Source organism: Trachemys scripta, chromosome 4 (assembly GCF_013100865.1).
Source record: "Trachemys scripta elegans isolate TJP31775 chromosome 4, CAS_Tse_1.0, whole genome shotgun sequence".
Lineage (NCBI taxonomy): Eukaryota > Metazoa > Chordata > Testudines > Emydidae > Trachemys > Trachemys scripta.
Window position 1 is genome coordinate 20,371,853 of NC_048301.1, and position 21,291 is coordinate 20,393,143.

General features: G+C 38.6%; 1 protein-coding gene across 13 annotated transcripts in view; it reads left to right on the plus strand.

Annotated features, from left to right (window-relative positions):
- PPP1R13B (protein phosphatase 1 regulatory subunit 13B) overlaps window positions 1-21,291 on the plus strand; it is a 103,399-nt gene that overhangs the window by 75,185 nt on the left and 6,923 nt on the right. For 4 of the 13 annotated variants that reach the window (XM_034767871.1, XM_034767867.1, XM_034767872.1 and 1 more), the window contains 12 exons: window positions 1,784-1,885; window positions 2,976-3,150; window positions 3,522-3,718; window positions 6,086-6,250; window positions 7,338-7,518; window positions 9,068-9,226; window positions 11,910-12,023; window positions 13,803-13,972; window positions 15,071-15,572; window positions 16,225-16,988; window positions 18,711-18,848; window positions 18,939-19,072. In XM_034767871.1, the coding sequence (XP_034623762.1) occupies window positions 1,784-1,885; window positions 2,976-3,150; window positions 3,522-3,718; window positions 6,086-6,250; window positions 7,338-7,518; window positions 9,068-9,226; window positions 11,910-12,023; window positions 13,803-13,972; window positions 15,071-15,572; window positions 16,225-16,988; window positions 18,711-18,848; window positions 18,939-19,072 (2,801 nt within the window). Of the gene's footprint in view, window positions 1-1,783; window positions 1,886-2,609; window positions 2,752-2,975; window positions 3,151-3,521; window positions 3,719-6,085; window positions 6,251-7,337; window positions 7,519-9,067; window positions 9,227-11,909; window positions 12,024-13,754; window positions 13,973-15,070; window positions 15,573-16,224; window positions 16,989-18,710; window positions 18,849-18,938; window positions 19,073-21,291 lie in introns of those variants that run through there. The other 9 variants (XM_034767868.1, XM_034767879.1, XM_034767869.1 and 6 more) reach the window with 9 other exon arrangements.

The window sequence follows — 21,291 nt, forward strand, 5'->3', positions numbered from 1 at the left end:
GAGATCATTGAAATAATTTGAATAGTATATTAGATTCCTGTTAAAACAATACTTAGCATTTCATATCTTGAAAGTGCTTTACAAATTGTAAATAATATTCAGTAATTGCTCCTCATTAACAGTGTTAAAATTGCCCAAATATTAGATGATTTGACTTCAGTTTTGTGAAGGTTTTTGTTACCTTTCACATGCAAAATTTGTGAAAACACTGCACAATAATTTGTTGGCCTCAATTTAATTTATATTAAATCTGCCAAAAAAATGGATCTTAAGCTGTAATAGCTCATCAAAAAATGGTAGCTTTCCTATATTTTGTTCGGGTTTTTTTTCTTCTCATTTTTATTAATATTTATTGCCACTGGAGAAAAACTGCTTTCATGTGCTGTTGTGGGGGAGAAAAAATAGGATTTTTAGCTCTTTAAAGCTTGTGATGGCCATCTTGCGTGTAATCCTTATGAAGAATTTTCATGACTGTCTGAAGCGTGAAAATCTTTACTTTCACTGGGAAGTTAGAATGCACATGGGGCTTTTTTTGTTTTTTTTCTGATATATCTATTGGCAAAAGTCAGAATTGTCTTTAGGATTTCTTTGAGAGGACCACTGAGATGATCCATGACAACACCACATGTAACTTGCTCAATTTAAATAAGGGTGGGAGAGACAACCTTTAGGCCAGAAATCTGCCATAGAAATTCAATAAAAATAAACACATTTAAAATAAATAATTATCAAACCTAAAAGAGATATCTATTCCAGCTTTTCCCTTTCTCTTTCTCTTCCCCCCCCCCCCCCCCCTTGTCTCTCTCTTACTCATTCTTTGGCATTGTACCATTTTCATTTTTGTGTACTGTTTTCTGTTGTTCTCTTTTCTCTTATCTTTTGGTCTACTCTTTCTTTGAGTAGCAGCATTGTTTTCTCCTCATTTTTTGTCTTCCATATTTGCTTCCCTTCTTCATCCACTTCCTTGCTTTTTCCGCCTTGTATTCTCTTCTCTCCCCATGGTATCATCAATCTTCTGCCTCCCACTGCCTTCCTTCTTATAGGGGTCCATCCTTCCTCTTCTGCTATGGGAGCTGTTATTAGGGATGGGGTGCCTCTCTTGCTGCCCCTCTGCGGACATGTCTGCACTGCCTCTCGGAACAAGCCTCCCAGTCTTGGTCCACAGACTCCGTGCTGTAAAAATCTGTGTAGGACAGTGCTTTGATGTGGGCTTGGGTTGGAGCTAGGGCTCTCAAGCCCACCTCTCCCTCCAGGCTTAAGAGCCTGAAAGACTTAGATTTTTAAAGAGACTACACTTTGAATAATAATTGTTAGAAATTAATTCCTGCATGTGCTTTTGCTCACAAAATACATAGTTCACCATAATTAAGGAAAAAGTCTCATCTAGAAAATAAAAACCCAGGAACATCAAGTATTTGTTACATTTGGTACATGTCCCAGAGATAACATATAGAACAGTACTCCCATAGAACCAAGGGTATTCAGAAAGCTAGAAACAGAAAACAAACAAGTAAATTACATATTATGAAATTCTGATCTTGTGTTTCTGGAAAATCTGATTGGTGGCATTTGTTAATCCCTTTGTTGGTTGCTTTTTAGCTGTGGTCCAAATGCATAAAACTCTGGCAAAGCTCAGAGGAAGAAAAGAAAAGAAAATGTATTTTAGATTCTAATTGGGACTTAAAAACATTCTTAGACTACTGATGTCTGGTTTCTGATGTCACAAAATTCAACGTGTGTAAATAAATAATCATCTTAGTGTAGTGCTTTGTGCTTTCTGCAGGTTGGGAATCCACGTGTTGAACTCACACTCTCAGAACTTCAAGATATGGCTGCCAGACAACAGCAGCAGATTGAAAACCAACAGCAAATGTTGGTTGCTAAGGTAAAAATACAAAGGAGTGGAAAAGAGACCACTGCAACAATTTAAAGACTTATATAATTTTATCTATGAACAGCTTATTTATAGATTTCCTTCAACATATGCATATATAATTTTCAAGAATTTAGAAAAATACACCACAACATTTTGAATAAAAGAAAGAGCCTGAGAAATCTGCTGCATTAACAAATACTTCTAAATCCAGGCAATATAGAACACTACAGCTTAATAAACAGTAGATATGGAATATTAGTATGACTCCTTAGTTATATGCATCTTTAAAATGATTAGTATGTTGTTGTTACCTCTTTGTGTTACTCACTTTCTAATATATAAACATGAATGTATGTTCAAAATTTTTTATTTCTGTGAAGCATTTTGTGACACTATTACAGATGCTATATAATATATACAGTATGTATTGCATGCTTGGACTACAGGACTGAAATACATTTAAATGGATTCAAGCTAACAGAGTTTTCTGTATTTGCAGTTCTCTGGAAGAAATTATATTGGAAAAAAAGAAACATTTCCCTTATTTGCTCAGTGCATGGGCTGTCATTTAGAGAGCTGAAACTTTATCTTACAGCAGATCTCCTTATCTTTGCCTGTCTAAAATCCTCTACTGACCATTGTTTGCTTCCTTTGGGAAATTGAGTAATGGAGGGTTGGAAGACATTTTGCAACAGCAGGAAGCGTGTTGCTAGCAGCAGGAAACAAATGCTTGCGGAAGCTTCACAGATGTGTTGGAATTAATGTTTAGTCTGAAATTGGTTTTGGTGTACATTTGACGTTTGACTTAGTAGCTTCAAAAGCAGTGTGCCGTGTTTCTACTTTTTGAAGACAAATTTGTGTGGGCACAAATCATAGTAGGTTTTTCTAGGAGTATTATTGTACATTTTAATTAAATTTTACTATCATATTTGATTTTATTTATTTATTTAGAAAAGCTGTATAGGCAAGAAAACCATCCAAAGTTGATAGTGAAGTTTGCGTTTCTTTAAAGTCAAGTTTTGTTGTTTGTTTTGCCGTTATCCAACTATTAAAAAAAATTCCTCTAAAATTAGATTACATGTTCTCCTTGTTTTGGCAGGAACAACGTTTACGTTATCTGAAGCAGCAAGAACGCCGTCAGCAGCAGTCTATTTCTGAGAGTGAAAAGCTTCAAAAACTTAAAGAACGGGTGGAGACCCAGGAGTCAAAGCTGAAAAAAATACGTGCCATGAGAGGACAAGTGGACTACAGCAAGATCATGAATGGCAATCTGTGTATGTGGATTTTTCAAATCTATTTCCATTGTTAATTTCACTTATGATATTTTTTACTGTAACTTGCAAATATTAGTATAGCAACAGGATATTGAATTGAGTATTTGTTCTATTTTTACAAAGGGTCTTTCACAAGTGAATTAATAAAATAAGAAATTAAATAATAGATTTTAGTAAATATGTTCAGCTTTTTGCAAATTACATTAGCATGTTATAAGCATAAGTTTGTATGCTATGTTAAATTGATGGAAAAGTTTCTGTATGTAGGACTACGGTTTCCAATAGCTGTATGTTTAGAACCATGAAAATACACAAGACAGTTGTACTGGTATTTCATTTGGTTGTTGTGGTGTGTTTTTTGTTAATTATAGCTACTGAAATTGAGCATATCAGTGCCATGTTCCAGGAGAAGCAGCAGGAGTTACAAGCTGCAGTGTTAAAAGTGGATCAGCTAACTCAGCAATTGGAGGACTTAAGGAAAGGGAAATTGAATGGATTCCAATCTTATAACGGACAGATGACAGGACCTGCAGCTGTAGAATTAAAAAAGTTGTACCAAGAACTACAGGTAAACCATTAACTGGGACATTTTTCACAATATCTGTAGATTAACAAAAGTAATACTTCCCTCCCCCACCTGGTGTTACAACTAGTGTTGTACTTGGTTTTGGGAAACCCCATTAACCAGTATGATGGAATGTGTGTTAATTTGTAAGGGCACATTAAGTGTATAAACCTCAGATAAAGGGAACTTCATTAATTTTCAAAACCATGGTTTTTATCACCACTTTGTTAGAACTTGTAAATAATATAATAACCTGTATAAATATTTTGAAGAGGATTACTCAGCAATGAAGAGAATGTATATGCAAAAATTGAACTCTACATGTAAACTAGTGCTTTTTCTGTTTTCCTTTTTTCTAAAATGTATTGTCTCCGACTAATTTTTCAGATCTTAATCTTTTCTCTCTTGTGAGGTAGCAGGTATAGTAAACATTGTGTAAGGTGCTTTCATAGCTAGAAAGTATGATTAAGCAGTGAAAATATCCATTGTAAAATGCAGTCTGAAAACATAATAGTGAATATATGATATAATTAAAATGTATAGGGGCTAAATAACAAGCCTGTCCTGATTATATTTTAACAGAATCACCAGAAGTAAAATATAAACTGCAAATACAAGAAAAATTTGCAGTTACCCTATATCTTATTTCTCTGAGTATACCTTTATAGCTATAATGTAGATCTTATTAATTTAGAAGGTAAAGTATTTTGTTTACATTGCTATGGTTTCTGGTTTATATGTATGAAATTACAAATATTTAACTACATGCTATTTTGCCAGGATTTCATGGGTTTTATAATTTGCTTATAGTGTTTTGTGGTTGAGATGTGAGCTCTACCATGTATTAGTTTAAAAATGGGAAATACAAGTAATGCTTTTTGACAATTCTCACTTTCTTGGGATGCATGTATTTCTTTTATCCTTAGGCTCTGAACCTTTGAGTATAGATCAGGGATCGGCAACCTTTGGCCTGCAGCCTGCCAGGGTAAGCACCCTGGCGGGCCGGGCCGGTTTGTTTGCCTGCCGTGGCCGCAGGTTCAGCCAATCGTGGGTCCCACTGGAGTGGTTCGCCACTCCAGGCCGATGGGGGCTGCAGGAAGCGGTGCGGGCCGAGGGATGTGCTGGCCGCCGCTCCCCGCAGCCCCCATTGGCCTGGGGTGGTGAAGCGCGGCCAGTGAGAGCCGCGATCGGCCGAACCTGCGGACGCGGCAGGTAGGTAAACTGGCGCGGCTCGCCAGGGTGCTTACCCTGGCGGGCTGCGTGCCAAAGGTTGCTGATCCCTGGTATAGATTGATGTGATTTTTTTTTTTTTTTTTTTTTTTTTAACGGGGACACTCTTATATGATGATTTCATGTAATTGGGATGTGCTCTTTAACAATCACTAAAATATAATATAATTTTTTTCTCTGAAGTGGAGGGAAACTTCATTTAAAGTATTATACCAGGTTGCACAATATTAGACCATGTTCTTACATTTTTATTTAATTGAAAAAGAAGTGACCTTTTTTCCCCTATCACTTACACTAGGTGCATCTCCATTTCTGGAGCAATTCTAAGTGCAAACATGCTTAACAGATTGCTGAGATGTCTGTATTGTTGCTTGTTGTCATTTTGACCCTATACATATTTATGAAGATGTAAATTTGCCTCAGTTTTTTTTGCATGTAATATCAATATGGGAAGTGGAGAACTGGGACAAACTATCAGAATTATTGAAGGTGCCAAAGAGAGCCAATGGGGAGACAAGAAAAATAATTATGAAGGACGCAATGATTGATTTTAAACTGTAGAGGTAACCCACCCCCTTAACCTTTAGAAGCCTTCAAATAAAGGTTTCACCTTAATTCCCATGTAGAAAAGAAAATCAGTGTCTAGCCTATGCACCAGTTCAGTTAGCATCCCATTCATCCATCAAGAGGTTTCATTTGGAATTGGAAGCAGAATCCATAGTATAGCTTCTGTTGTTGAAACTGACATTTTTTTAAAAAATATTTTTTTTTACCATCCAGGTAGTTAAAAATTAATTGACTTTAAAAAGATGAGCTTACTATCAAATATTATATATGATTTGGTTTTCATCTCATCAGTGTTCCTTTATGAAACATCTTTATGCTTAGATGCTTGGAGTTGCCATAAATTGGATGATTCAGCATATACTCATGAATGTACAATTCCTTCCTAGGATATATTTTCTTTTAAGTCTTTTTCTAAAGAATTGTATTTCAATGCAAATGTTTACTTAACAGGCTATGTAGAAGTGTAGACTTAGTTGATCTATATTACTTCATGTCTTTGGATATCTTATAAAATATTTTGACAGCAGGTGAAATAAAATATCTACTGTAATTATAACAATTGCATTTTTAAAGATTCGTAATAGGCTTAACCAGGAGCAGAACTCCAAGCTTCAGCAGCAGAAAGAACTTTTAAACAAACGTAACATGGAAGTGGCTATGATGGACAAGCGTATCAATGAGCTGCGTGAGCGACTATACAAGAAAAAAGTTGAGGCACGTCAAAAAGAAAACATTCCTGTAAGATAAACTATTAAAAGGGCCACATTTTAGTGGTTTCAACAACCTAAAAAAGTCATAAAATGTAACTTTTTTCTCCAGCTGAAAAACCACAATTACAAAAACACTTCTTTTGAAAATAGTAAACTTTAGAAATCCAGAATTTTGTCATTTTCTACAGAGATTAAGAAAAGCTTAGATTGCAATGTGTTTCCTTTTATTTTTATGTTAGGAACTAGGGTATTGTTTAAAATTTGCAACAGTAACAATATTTCAGAAACGAGGGCTTAACTTTTGCTTTCCATCAGGGCATTTGTTAGGTTTGGATAATTACTAAAATATTTGTTCTCAAATATGAAAATCACCACCTCCACGCCTGGAGCAGAAAGGTGACTTTCATTTAAGCGGTTTGATGATCTGCCCATAGTTGAATAACCTGGTCAACTAGTGTTTAATTTGTGCCAGGGCTTGGAAGGCTGAGCCCTGGCACTTCTAGGCTTGGCAGTTCGTAGCCCCGGCACCTCTGGGCTTGCTGCATCAGTTATAAATGTAAAAAAATTGCTTGAGCCCCAGCACCTCTTTCATTACAAATTAAGCACGGTTGTCAACTGCATGCTGGACACCATATGTAGGGTGACCAGAAATCCCAATATTAGGGGCTTTGTCTTATGTAGGCAACTATTACCTCCTGCCACCCCAAACTGATTTTTCACGCTTGCTGTCTGGTTACCCTAACTGTGTGTGTGTTTTCTGATGACCAGGTAAAGGCCCAGATGGAGGGGTCACTTACAGTTAGATTCACTTTTGGTTTTCAGTGCCTTATTAGGGCCCCAATCTTATAATGTCTGAGGTGAAGCAAGCCCTTGAACAGAAGGAAAATATTTTCCTTGTGGAAAATATAGCCATGGTTGAGAACTGTTAGTTTCAGGTGGGCAAAGTCTGTCTTGTGGAATAGAAATCTGGTTTTCTGGTTCAAATTTGATTAACAAATTTGAGGTGACGTGTCTAGAGTGCATAATTCTAGATTATTCAACCATACTGTTTCTTAACACACTAGAAATGCCTAGATAAATAGACATTTACTCCATTTTTGATTTGTCTATTTTAGTTAAATCGTATTAATGGAACATCATCGCCCCAATCATCTCTGACTGCTTCAGGAAGAGTTGCAGCAGTGGGGCCTTACATCCAAGTTCCTAGCGCTGGCAGTTATGCTGTACCAGTAGACCCAGTGAAACCACAGTCTCTCACCATTGCTTCCACTGCGACTCATGGGAGATCAAAATCTGGTAAATACTTAAGTGTAATGGTTATTAAAATATTTGGGGTAGGAGGAGGCAAAGGAGTGGTCCTTGGAGATCACATGTCTTGACAATCTTCTCTGGTCAAAGTGAGCTAGACTTCTCAGTGCTATTCTGTGAATTGGGCATATTAGTCATTCGAGATAGATGTGAGGTATTTTTGTCTCTTCTCACTCATTCTTCCTAAGAGGCTGAGTGTATGCTGTCTCCACAGCTTTGCCAGACTTTTACATGGCTAATGAACTGAATATGGCACCTACAAAAGAGCATGTACAATTGTCAGAAATGTGACCATGAACAATTTTGCTCTAGGAGTGTTTGCTTCTAAATAATAGATTTTAAATCAGTTTGTATTTTAAAATCCAGTATGTAACTCCAATTTAATCTGTAAATAGAATACAACTAATTTTTGCAGCATTTTGTTTTCATCTGTTTTTTAAAAGTATTCTGCTTTGTCTTAATTTTTTTTTTTTAAGTAGTATTGAATTGGACAAAATACACTGCTTCTCAAAAAATGAAGTTGTGATAGATTTCTATTCTCAGGCCTGTTTCCCCACCAAGAGGAGAGCTTGCCGAAATAAGTTTGAAAATAATTGGTTCTGGCTCTGGGGTGTCTGTCTGTCTTGTGCTACTTCTGCAGTGGAATGTCCTTTAGTATTCTAACTGCCAGCTCCTTTCCGACTGCGGCTAATGAAGGAGCTTCTCTGCAGTCATATCTATAATATGTTCTTCAACACTATGGCCCCCATGTATCCCATAATTAACAATTCTGTCTATATTGTAATACTCCTTCTCGTATGGGGCCTGGTGTAGGAAACCACCTATATCATCTATGCCTTGGGTGCTTGAGCCTATGGCTCACATTCTCCTAGAGCTCTCTGCACTGGACAATTTGTCAGTAAATGTCTTAGTAAAGTCAAAACTCCAAAGAATGGGTTGGTAACAAAGAATCTCTTTTAAGACTGAGAAATGCACAGTCCTAAACCTCTGACCACAGGACGTGGATTGGGGTCACCTTTTAAGTGAGATGACAGATTAGCAACTCCTTTGTGTTGGCTTCTGTTTTATTGCATTTAAGTCTCTTATCACATGGAAAGGGTCAATTCATAAGTTTCAGTTTATATGCAAACACCATTTTGGTATTTGTAAATCTCACAATTTTTTTGGATAATTGCATATGTACTTTTAGAGCTGCTGTATTCTACCCCAAGGGGTTATTCTGCATTAGACCTTTTTAGACAGTAAAAGAGAGATTGTTCTCTCTAAGACTTTGTAGTGTAGACTAGTTCTTACTTTACATGCTTATGATTCTAATTGTATTTAAAGCAAATTTTTCAAAAGAGCTGTATATGAAAATATTGTCTATCCACTGCTAGAAAAAAAATCAAATTTGAGATTTTTTTATTTCAAGTGTCATGTGTTTATTTCTGCATTTCTGAGTTTTCCTGTTCTAATTTCTGCATTGCCATTATATTGTAATTTTTCCACCACTTTTTTTCTTTCTTTTTGTGTGTGACTGAATCTGCCTGTCCTGTAGAGACAGATTATGGGTGTGTGAAAAAATCTCCAGGAACCTGGAAGATTTCTGATTTAGACATAATAGTGGATCCTATTCTGTCACCTCCCACTTCCTCTCTTCAGTCTGCTGTTCAAAGTGTCATCTGCCTGGCACCTACTCTGTCTGACACCCTGCACTGTGAGTGTGTAGATGATAGCTGGCTAGCTAAGAATGCCAGTTTTTAATATGGTCACTTGAGCTCATGCATACAGATGCATATTAAACAGCAATTTTAGAAACTGTGCTGTGTCCTGGTATGCAGTAGATACACTATTATAATGTAAACCTTCTAAGAGGCTAATTTGGGGATTAAAAGAAACTAAATGGATTTGGGGCAAATTCATCCCTTGAGTATTGCCAGATGAGTTTGCCCCATTGAGTGTTTAGGTCTAAAAAGATACTGAAAGAATAGTTACAAAAACTTACTAGAAACTTTGTATAGGTAATCAATCTATAAATTAGGGTGAATTCACAATGTTGGAGAGACCTGGCATGTGTAGGTTTACTTTGGAGATAGGATTATGTGTGAGACTATGAGGATTTATATGGTCTTCTGCGCTGGGAATTGGGAGATCTGATTTCTGGTCCTGGGGTGAAATCTCAGCCCCCTTGAAGTCAATGGCAAAATTCCCATTGACTTCAGTGGGACTAGGATTTCACGCTTGCTTTTGCAATTCACTTGCTACATGACTGTGGGATAAGCATTATCTCCTGTTTATCAATTGCTCTGAAATCTATGAATACAAAGTTCTATAAAAGGCCCAAATATAATAGTAATAGTGAAATCAAGTATCTTCAGATTGTTGGTTTACAGTATACGGTTACTGTTAGAATATACTAGAAAAATGACTAAATAATTAGATGAAAGTGTGTGTGTGTGTGTGAGAGAGAGAGAGAAGCTGGGCAATAGGGTTAGCGGGAGTGGCTGAGGGATATTGAAGGGAAGTTGGATTTTTGGAGGGTGCATGGGCAGAAGATGAAGGCAACAGAAGTGTTGGGAGTGTTGGAGGAGGGACTAGCTAAGGGAAGCTGGGTTTGTGGAAGTGTCTGGGTAGTGAAAGATGGGGGAAGCTCAGTGGCTGAGGGAAGATGGAGGCTTAGGTGGAGGGGAAGGATTTGAAGATGGCTGGGGTTCACAAAGGGTGTCGGGGGCAGCTGGATAGTTAGACTTTTAGGAAGATCCAGGAGGATAACTTGATAGTTTGGAGGAAGCAGGGGACAGCTGGGCTGGTGGAGGTGTCTTGGGGAAAGATGTAGCTGGAAGTGGCTTTGTGATACCTAAGGGAATTATGGGCAACTGGGTGAGGTGATTGAGGGCTGAGTAGGAGTAGGGGATAGCAGGGGCCTGTCAGGGTAGCAGGTCAGCTTGATGAATGGTAGTGTCTGAGTTAGGAGACTGGCTGGTTGCTGGATAGGGGAGCCTAGGGCCAGTACTGCATCCCTCTCACCTTCTGTCCTTGCCTTTGCCTCTGCTTGCTGCTGCCCTTGGGTTGCCAACTTTGGTTGGATGAATTCCTGGAGGTTTCATCACATGACATATTCTTTAATTAAAGATTAATCTTTAATTCCTGGAGACTCCAGTACAAACCTGGAGGGTTGGCAAGCGTAGCTGCCACTGTCAGGGCTTGCTTGTTCCTAACAGCTGGTCCTTCTCTGGTCAGATCCACCAGAGGGAGTAGCAGACAGCAGCTGCTTAGCACCTCTCCCCAGCAGCTTCTAGCGGCCAGAGCTGTATTTGTAGGCTGTTACTGCAGTTTAGTTGAATGTGTGACACTCAGTTTAGGTGTGACTTGCATCTGAAGAAGTGAGGTTCTGACCCACGAAAGCTTATGCTCCCAGTACTTCTGTTAGTCTCAAAGGTGCCACAGGACCCTCTGTTGCTTTTTTCAGTTTAGGTGGTAATGTGAGAGGCAGTCTCCATGCATGTATGCCATGCAAGGTCCATGATACTTGGCAGACGTGTTTGACTGATATATATAGGGGGCAGAAAGATGAGATCAGGTGCATTCTGAAACTGAAGGAAACCAAGAACATGTCTATATAGTGCCTTAGGCCACAACAGAGGGGTGTAAATTTTAGTCCTCACTAGTGTGTCTTGCACTAACTGGCCCAAGTGGACCCTGCTGACACTAAAAGTTTCCTAATGCACGTTAACATGGTACTGTTTTAAGTGGGACTATGTTAGTTTGGACTAGGGAACTTTTGGTGCACACCAACATGGTCCACGCAGACTAGTTAGTGTGCGACACAGTAGTGTGGACTAAAATTTACACCCTTCTGGTGCGAATTAAAGCAACCTGTAGACCAGGCCCCTTAAGAGAGACACTGGAGAGGTTGGAGGGACAGACGTTGAACATATTTGGTTCCTATTCCTCACCGTAGAATTCGAAGGATAAGTGCACTTGTCCCTAGAGTTCTAAAAATTGAAATTTTATACTCAATGCACATTTTTTATGCAATTGTCTAGCTCTTTGAGCATTCTTTTTAAACCTGTGTGCATGTATATTTATAAGAGTGAAATATGTTTTATGATGTCTTGCTATTTCTTACCCCTTCAATAAGTTTAGTACTTGCCTCTTTTCATTCTTACCTATTAAATCTAAACTACTAAATCTAAATCTTCATTCCTTTGTTTAGTGTAAATAGGATATAGGAAATGCTGGAATTGATCTATGAACTGGAACTGTAATAAACATGCTAGCATTAAAGAACATCTTAGGTCTATCATATAGTAAATATATATCCATTTAGAAAAATTGCCCTTTCTTAGAGGCACGTATTTTTTACTTTTGTCTCTTTTGGTCTTACTCTTGTTACCTAGATGATGGTAATAAAAACAAGGTGCACAGTTTATGGACAGTGTCAGATCTTGATGTCGGCCCTGACTACAGCACTTCCTGGCATTCTGCAAACTCTGAAAAGCAGTTTCTGGACTGTATGTTATACAAAGTGCTTTGGGCAAAAAATATACAATGATCTTAACTGTATTAAATTAACAATCAGGCATTCTTATCCCAACGTAATTATCTCTCAGAATTCAACCTAGATTGATTTGAAATTAAAATGTTGTTATTGTAATTTTTTTGTGTTACATTTAGGAAAGATCATTTAAAAGATAATTACTAGGGCAGTTCACATGCAGAGTGTGTAACTTTCAAATGAGTAAAAGATAAAAAATAGATCACATAATCGTGGGCTAGGGTAAAGACAGATTAATGAGCTGATAAACTCTGAATGTGGACTGGCATGGTGGAAATATGGGTTGCTGAACAGTGTCCAGATTCTAACTTCTTTAGAAATTGAATGTCAAATAAAAGTGGCTCAGGTTCATAAGCCCTAAGATGAGTGATGTAAACTGCATTGTATCTACCACACCCTTATGTGGCCTATTTGTGGGGTAGCAGTCAAATTGTTTTTGGAAAAAACTGTACAAGATAGTGCATGGTGACAAATCTGGAAATGGAAAAAAGGATCAGTGAGAGGCCTAGATAGAATTTTTCTGTAAAGTTGAGATGAAGGGGAAGGCTTTGTCACTGAGTATCGCTGACCTTCATTTGATCTCCTCACCGTGTGGTTCCAGGAATCCCAATAAATTCCCCTTTCTCCACATAAGACTTGGCATTTCAGTTACGATCCTCTGGTAAAGTAAGGCTGTATGTGCCTCTTTCACAGGCCATCAATACTACTATTAAATTGTTTTGCTATGGTCACTACAGAGCAGTGGGGGGGACGAAAACAACCGTATCCACCTCATAGAGCAAGAGTGAGTTTAGCAACTGAAATATGATCTTTTAAACAGAAGAATAAAGCACTAATTCAAAACTGTTTTACAGTGTAACAGCACTGGTCTAACTTTCAGATAGTTTTAAAACTTTTATCCTAGTTGGGAAAATACAAAGTGAATTGTTTCCTCCAATTACTAAAATTGTACACTAAAGCATTAAAGACTTAGTCAAGGACTGGCAACTTCAATTTACAAGCAATTGTGCATAATATTTTTGCATACAATGAATAAATATGCCTGTGGCTTGAAATTTTCAACTGATTTGAGATGAATTTCTGAAAAATTAAATCTTTAATGGGGAGACACTATTATAATCACTGAGGGTAGTGGAAAGAGAAGAAAGACATTAATGCATACTTTGGAAGATTTTTGTTTACTGGAATTAATGTAGCTACAGCAAGTCTTTACTTACATATCAATGACTCTGGGCCAAATTCTGTTCAGTTCTACAGGTGCCAATTTGGAAAAACTCCACTGAAGTTAATGCAGTTACTCATGATATACATTGATACATTGCAGAATTTAGCCTTGTATCTTGGTAGTTCACCAAAAATTATCAAATATTGACCGCTAATGGCATATTTCTATGTATAGATGAACTTTTTAAAAAAAAAGTTTAATTTTGGAATATGATAGCTGAAATTGCAGTTAGCACCCAAATATTCACCATCTGTCATTAGAGCTGATTTTAATATAATTAATTTGAATGTCAAAGGGTAACGAATAGCTTATTGTTCCTGGTAGTTAAGCTTTTATTCTGTTCTTCTGGATCAGACACTAACATTAATGAGAGCTTATCTGATTTTTGCATCATATTAATTCCATTGAGATTAAACTAATCTGAATAATGGATTCCACTTCAAATGTTTTGCTTGTTTACAGTGATCGGCACTGGTAACCATAAATATCACATTTTCCCTCTATTTCAAGCTAATGATGGAAATTGGCCGACACTTAAACAGAGTTCAACTCCCGTGGTAAAACCACCTCAAATCTCCAATGCAGACTGGAAGGAATCAAGCATGGATACTGCTTTAAAACAAGGAACTGTATCCAGTCAACCTTTGCCATCTTCAGTATTAGGAAGTACTGATAAACTGGTGGGTTTCGTATGCGGCATATAAAAACCAGTAACCTCATAATGTCTGTCAAATTTGTGTAGTATTTTTATAAATCTTGTTTGATAAAACTTTTGACTATGGCTTTGGCCTCTTTAGCAGGGTTTGCCTCAGGTCTCTGCTCATCTCACTTCTTCCCTTCCATTTATCAAAAATATCACTAATCTTCTTCATCTCCCTCTTCAAATTCTTTCACTGTCTTCCTGTCTCTTATCACATCAAGTTTCAACTCCTGTCCCTCACCTTCGGGGTCCTGTGTATTGCCACTCATGTACATCTCTGCTTTCACTTTCTCCGACTCTCCCCCTCAAGCCCTTTCCTAGCCTAATCCTCTCCCTTTACATGTTTTGTCTCCTCCTCCCTTCTCAGTTTCACACCTTTCATGTTGTCACTTGCTGCTGCTTGGCATAACTTCCCATTATCCACTTATCACCCTCCCTCTTCTTTTCCTTCAACATCCTTTTAAAAAAAAAAAAATTCAAAAATCCATCGGATATTGAGCCTGCTAATGTTGTCTTTTTGTGTCCTCTGGTGTTTGCACCATTGCCCAGTGGTTTGTATTTTTCTTAGACTGTAAGTTCTGACCTTGTCTTAATTTCTTTTTTTGAAGTGCAGTGTAGATTTACTGCACTTTATTACCAAATGGATTTTGTGGTCAATCTTACAAACTTAGGTGCCTAAAGCTAGGCACTCAGGTTTGAAAATTGAGCCCTTGATGATCCAAATACTGTTTTGATTCATATTTACATATAGTAATTGGAGATATCTTACACTGGGCTTGAAAGATTTGTGCGTTCTCTCTCTCTCTCTCTCTCTCTCTCTCTCTGATGCGTGGTGGTTCTCTTGATCTTTGAGTCTTCTGTGGAAAATCTCCTAGAAGCATAATGTCTAATACAATTTTAAAAAACATGCTTCATAATTGTGTATATATGTAATGTATATTATTCCTTATCCTTCAGAAATATGAATCTGACTAGTTAAGATGTGCATGTTTTTGTCCTGGTTATTTTTATTTTATTTGTGAGATGGTGCAGCCTGCCCAGTTTTTCATACAATACTTGTATTGTTGTTCTTATTTAGGGCCTTGATATGGGGAAAGTGCCACCTACTATCCCTGGTGTAAGTAAGCAGTTGCCTCAAAACTATGGAACCTATCCAAGCCCTGTTCCTTTAGGAACAGGTTCTACAAATTCACTGGAAAGGCGGAAGGATGGCAGCCTACCAAGACCTGGCTCCAGTATAACAAATCGGCAAAGACCTATTCCATTACCACCATCGAGCAATATACATCAGCCTAGTTCCTCACAGCAGATACAACAGAGAATTTCTGTACCTCCTAGCCCTACTTATCAACCTTCTGGTCCCTCCTCATTTCCTGGCGGAGATGGCAGGCCTGAGCTCCCTTTAACTGTGGCTATCAGGCCTTTTCTAGCTGATAAAGGATCAAGGCCTCAGTCTCCAAGAAAAGGACCTCAAACAGTGAACTCCAGTTCCATCTACTCAATGTATCTTCAGCAAGCAACACCACCAAAGAACTATCAACAGGCTGTATACAATACCCTAAATAAATCAGTAAAAGCAGGTAGAATATATATATTTATTGCCGTTCCCTTTGAAATAGGCTACTGTTACCTCAGATCTACTCAGTAGATTTGCTTTTTGATCTGTTTGTAATAAATAATAATTTAGTTGAGATTAATGTAAATACACTTACCTTAAAAGCATTATTTTGTTGTTTGAATAACTTGTCTAAATTTAGAGGAAAGGAGGAGGATTTTGCTTTTTCTTATTCAAACAATATGGCATCACAATTTAATTTAACCCCGTTTGTAGTTTTTGAGGTGGCAAATAGGTATGTGCTGAGAGACATCTTTATTTTAAAACATACTAATTAACTATTGGAACAATATGTATTCTGTTAGATGTAATATGTTGTATTCCAGGTATCTTTACAAAGATTGATTAAAGAAATAGTCTCTGGCAGGCTTTTCTTTTAAACAACCCTCCTCTTACCATTTATCAATGAATAGTTTATAACTCTATCAGAAGTATCTCCATCACTAGTTTGATCAGCCAACTGGGTGATAGGTTATAACATAACCTAGCTATTGACATCTTTTTCTTCTATGTTGATTTATGAACAAACAGCAGCATGCGCATCCAGCAGCTTATTGCATGACCTTTTTGATATAAATTCAGAACAGTTCCTCACTGTTTTATTTTCTCCTCTTCAGTTTATGGAAAACCTGTCCTACAGTCTGGATCAACCTCTCCATCACCTTTACCATTCCTTCATGGATCTTTGCCCACCCACACATCACAGCCACAGTCTCAGCCTCAGATTGAGTTCACTGAAAAAGATCAAGAGCTGGAAAACATTCCACCATCAGGTGAAAATAGCAATGTGGAAAACATTCCTCGCCCTCTCAGTCCTACTAAGCTTACACCTATTGTGCATTCACCCCTACGATATCAAAGTGATGCTGATCTTGAAGCTCTTAGAAGAAAATTAGCCAATGCTCCTAGGCCATTAAAGAAGCGTAGCTCTATCACTGAACCTGAAGGGCCTAGTGGACCAAATATACAGAAGCTACTGTATCAGCGCTTTAATACACTTGCTGGAGGAATAGAAAGTGCTCCTTTTTATCAACCAAGCAACCCACAGGAATTTATAGGCAACTTAGCAGATGTTGATAATGGAAACACTGGCACCAATGGCAATATTGAAGAACCTATTTCTGTGCAACCCACAGTTGCTCTTCCTGATGAACCTCCTCCTTCATCAGATGCCAATGATAATGAATTACCTTCTCCTGCCACTGAGGAACTGATTAGCACTGAAACCACTAACCAAACCTCTGAGACAACTGAAGACAATAATAACAATCCTGCTGTAGTCCCTTCCACTGAGCAATCACCCAGTCCCATACCTGAGGTCAGCTCCCCAGTAGAAGATGAAGTTTCGGTGCCACCAGCTGTTCCTCCTCCACTTCCTCCAGTAAGTGACGGCAGAAATACAGTTATATTACGTATTACTTTTGGCCTTTGGAAGTAGCTATACAGTCAATTACTCCTGCAGTGACTGGAAGACAATGGGATTATGCTAAATGATATACAATAGCATAAGGTTTATGGTATCAAAGGAATAAAGGGAAAATGAACACAGCACAATGGAAGATTCCTATGGATAAATTGACAGAAATGCTGTTTCTGTACTAATATTACTTCAGATGCAACTCTGGCTAGTTAGTAAGGAAATGATGCACATGTTTTGTAGATGATCATGCATGTTCAGGGTCATGTGTATCCTCTAGCCTGCAGAACTTTATCTGAAATTACCCCTTGCCAAGAACTGAATTTCAGAATCAGACTTAAATTTAAAAAATGTTTTCAGACCTCAGGGTTGCAAAGATAACTGTAAACATGAACCTGAGTGGAAACTGCAGCAGTGATGCTTTCCTAATTCTGCAGACAGTCTGAAAAAACAGCTCTGGGCAGTGTGAACTACCCATATTCCCCTCAGTGGGGAATTACCGCTACACCCTAAAAATGACAACCTAAATGTCAACATTGCTGATTTATTTTAGCAGAAACATCCATCTAATGTGCTTATCCCACAATCCAAATTACCCTCCATGCTTCCCCAGGTGCCATGGCCCCCAACTGCCCCCCTTCCAGCTGCCAAAGCCTCCAGTTTCAGCCTGGCACGTCTGCAACACTATTTGTCTTGTCATTATCAAAAGCTCTACTAGGTAGATAATTGAAAATGTGGTGACAGCATAAAATAGATTAAATTTAATATAAAAATATTACTCATTAGATTGTATTATTCACTTTCATACTGAATACAGCAAGCACATCTACTTTTCCATTTATCTAAAGCAGTCATAGAATCCAAGGACCTTGCTGAAGAATTTAGGTCCAGCTTGGCCACAGAGTACACAGGGCCTTGCATGTATTCCCTATGGGAACAGGTGCAGGCTACTTTGAGGAGAAGGGGAAGATAATCTTCCCCCCCCAAACTTAAGTATAACAGTAATTTAAAACAGACATTTCAAAACCCTACAGCCTGTAGTCCACATAAAGCACAAATTGCTAAAACATTTTGCAGTAGCCTGCGAAAAATGCATCTGATTGATGTAAAATACTGTTTAACAAAACAAATTTTAAAATGGTTCAGATTTTGTGAACATGTTTCTCCTGAAACTACTGGCTAGAAAAACACCTACAGTAGTCTAGTGCTGTGCAAGCTTTCCTTCCCCACTGCAAACAGCGTAGCAAATAATGCACCTCAGTCATAACCTGTAATGAACACTCCTGCTAGCTCAAACCTGAGATTCTCCTGAGCAGAGACTGCCAATCATGCTGAATTGTTTAATTTGTAATGAGGCCAAAGTCTTACTAGAGACTGGGATGAGCCCACTCACTTTCAATTGTGATGTCAGATGGGATTTAAAACTATGATATTCAGAGATGAGGAATGAGCTAAGTATTAACCTACTGTACCTTCTAACCATTTTCTTTAAACAGTAATCTGTTGTTGTGTTGGAATGACTTTCAGATTTCCACGTAATAAAATTAATATCTGCCACTGTGGATTTATAATGGAAATGCTGACAAATCTTAATCAGCACTTTGGGGGCACAGTAATGCTTGTTTGGTTGACTGTTTTGTGATATTTATGCAACCTGGAATAACATCTGTTTTTTCTTCCACTCAGACTAAACGTACCAACCTGAAGAAACCTAACTCTGAACGAACTGGTCACGGTTTGAGGGTAAAGTTCAACCCTTTAGCCCTCCTGCTTGATGCTTCTTTGGAGGGAGAATTTGATCTGGTACAAAGGATCATTTATGAGGTGAACTTTTCTAAATGTAGTCAAGTCTCGTCCACTTTTTTTCAGTGAAGGAAATGATTTGGGCTTAAGTATTTCATTTTTTCCCCATAGGTTGATGATCCCAGCAAACCGAATGATGAAGGAATTACCCCTTTGCATAATGCAGTGTGTGCTGGTCATCACCACATTGTAAAGTTCCTGCTTGATTTTGGTGTTAATGTGAATGCAGCAGACAGTGATGGATGGTAAGTGTGCTGGCACTTTTAACTTCAAAGTCCCAATTCAGTCAGTTTTGATAATGAAATTTAGTGGAGAGCTATCCCAGGATCAGATTATTATATATTTACCAAATGACCTTTTTGTAAACTCTAAGGCTATGTCTATACTAGCAATTTTGCGGTAAAACTTATGTCGCTCAGGAATATGATAAAAACCACACACACGCAACCCGACTGATATAAGTTACACTGACAGAAGCGCCAGTGTGGACAACACTATGTCGGCAGGAGACACTCTCCCACCGACATAGCTACTGCCACTCATTGCAGGTGCTTTAATTATGTTGACAGGAGAGCTCTCTCCTGTCGGCGTGGAGCAGCATGATCTTACAGTTGCAGCTGCATCGGTATAGCTGTGTTGCCGTAAGGTCTCTACATAGCTTTAATGATCGAGGCATTGAAATACATGACTTTACTAAATGTTCACCGAAGTGTAATGTACAAACTCTTCCAAATAATAAATAAATGCTATTGTATTTTGTTTATATTTAACTGTATAGTTCTAATTTGTCTCCCATATGTTTAATAATTTTGACTTGAAATACACAGCCTTCCCCATTTTTATCCAAAAGTGGGTTTACCTTCATGGATCCTTTGTCCATAGATTACTAATACTGCCAAATTATAACAATGAACTACGTTATTAAAAAATGCATGAATATCTATACTTTTCTATAAGGTCTTTTTTGTGTCATCAATTTTTTAAAACTTTCCATTGATTTTAGAAAGGGAAGTTTTAAAAAAAGTTGATCCTAATATTACTCATGGTGCATTTTACACCCAAAATTTAAAAATTCTGCGCACAATATTTTAAAATTTTATTTCTCAAAATAACACTACATAATCACACCAGTTTCAATTTTGGTAATTTATTTCAAAATACCTGTCAGCAAGTATGTCTGTAACAATACAGATACACGCAAAAATTTCCCGAGAAGTAGAGAGTTAAAGAAACCCCTATGACAACCCAGTACCTATTTCTCTGTCACTTCCCCCCCTCCCCCAGAGTTCATCCAGGGGACCAAACACCCACAACCCCTCCCCTGCAAGGCCCACCTGTGGGGGCCCCCCCCAGCCAATACACCTGAATCCTCTAATCCCTAGAGCCCAACTGCAGGGCCCCCCCAGCCCAGATACCAACACCCCATCGTCTCCCCCCAGAGCCCAGCCGTGGGGTCTCCCCAGCCCAGATACCTGCACCCCCTCTTCCCCCCCCCCCCCACCCCCAGAGCCTAGCTGCAGGGCCCGCCCCCTTGCCTAGACACCCGTCCCTTTCCCCCAAGATCCCAGGAATTCAGAGGGAGAAACAGCCTGATGCTCGCTGGGCCCCAGGCTTGCACAGAGTTTCCTGTGTGCCTCCCTCTCCTTCCCTCAAGGCATACTGGGAACTGCAGCTGCCAGGAACCCTCTAGCTCCCTCTCCCTCGCCCCAGCAGTGTCTCTATGTGCAAGCTGGGCTCTGCCGAGTCCAGTGGCCCCTAATGGTGTGCACAATGTTAATTTCTGCAAAATTCTGCATTGCACAGTGGCGCAGAATTCCCCCAGGAGTATAATATGTAGTCCATAGTTCTTTGAGTGCTTGTCCCTCTATGCAATACATTTCAGGTTTGTGCATGTGCTCCATATGCCCAGAACCGAAGATTTTTTCCAGTGTCTGTTTGGTCCTCACATGCGCCACCATTCTCCTCATGCTCTGCACTGGGCTGCCAGACTCTCACCATATTAATTCCTTCTTACAGCTCATGGTTTAGGATGAAGTTTTAGTGTATGAACTGACTACTTTAGCTTTCCCTGTAGATGATTTTTAAAAATTAGTCCTAGTTGTTTTAATCTGGTTAGGATAGATTTTTTGGGGTTTGATTTCCTAAACTTTGGGAATCCCACCCATGGCGTGTGGAGTGATGTGATTCCTGTACCACACACCATAATCCCTATTTATACACACTCACTTACTCTTACCACCCTCTAGTTCTTCCAATGGCAGTGTGGAGAGTATACCAAGGATCCCTGGCTTCAAAAACTGCATAGACTGCCAGAAGTCATTTCTGGTTATAGATTATCACACTTGCTTGGACTGCCTGGGGGAAACCCATGTCCCTTCTAGGTGCAGTATCTGCAGGTCTTTTCCAGGGAGGACAAAACAGTCAAGGGAGTTCTAATCGAGAAGATTCCTCATGGAGAGGTCTA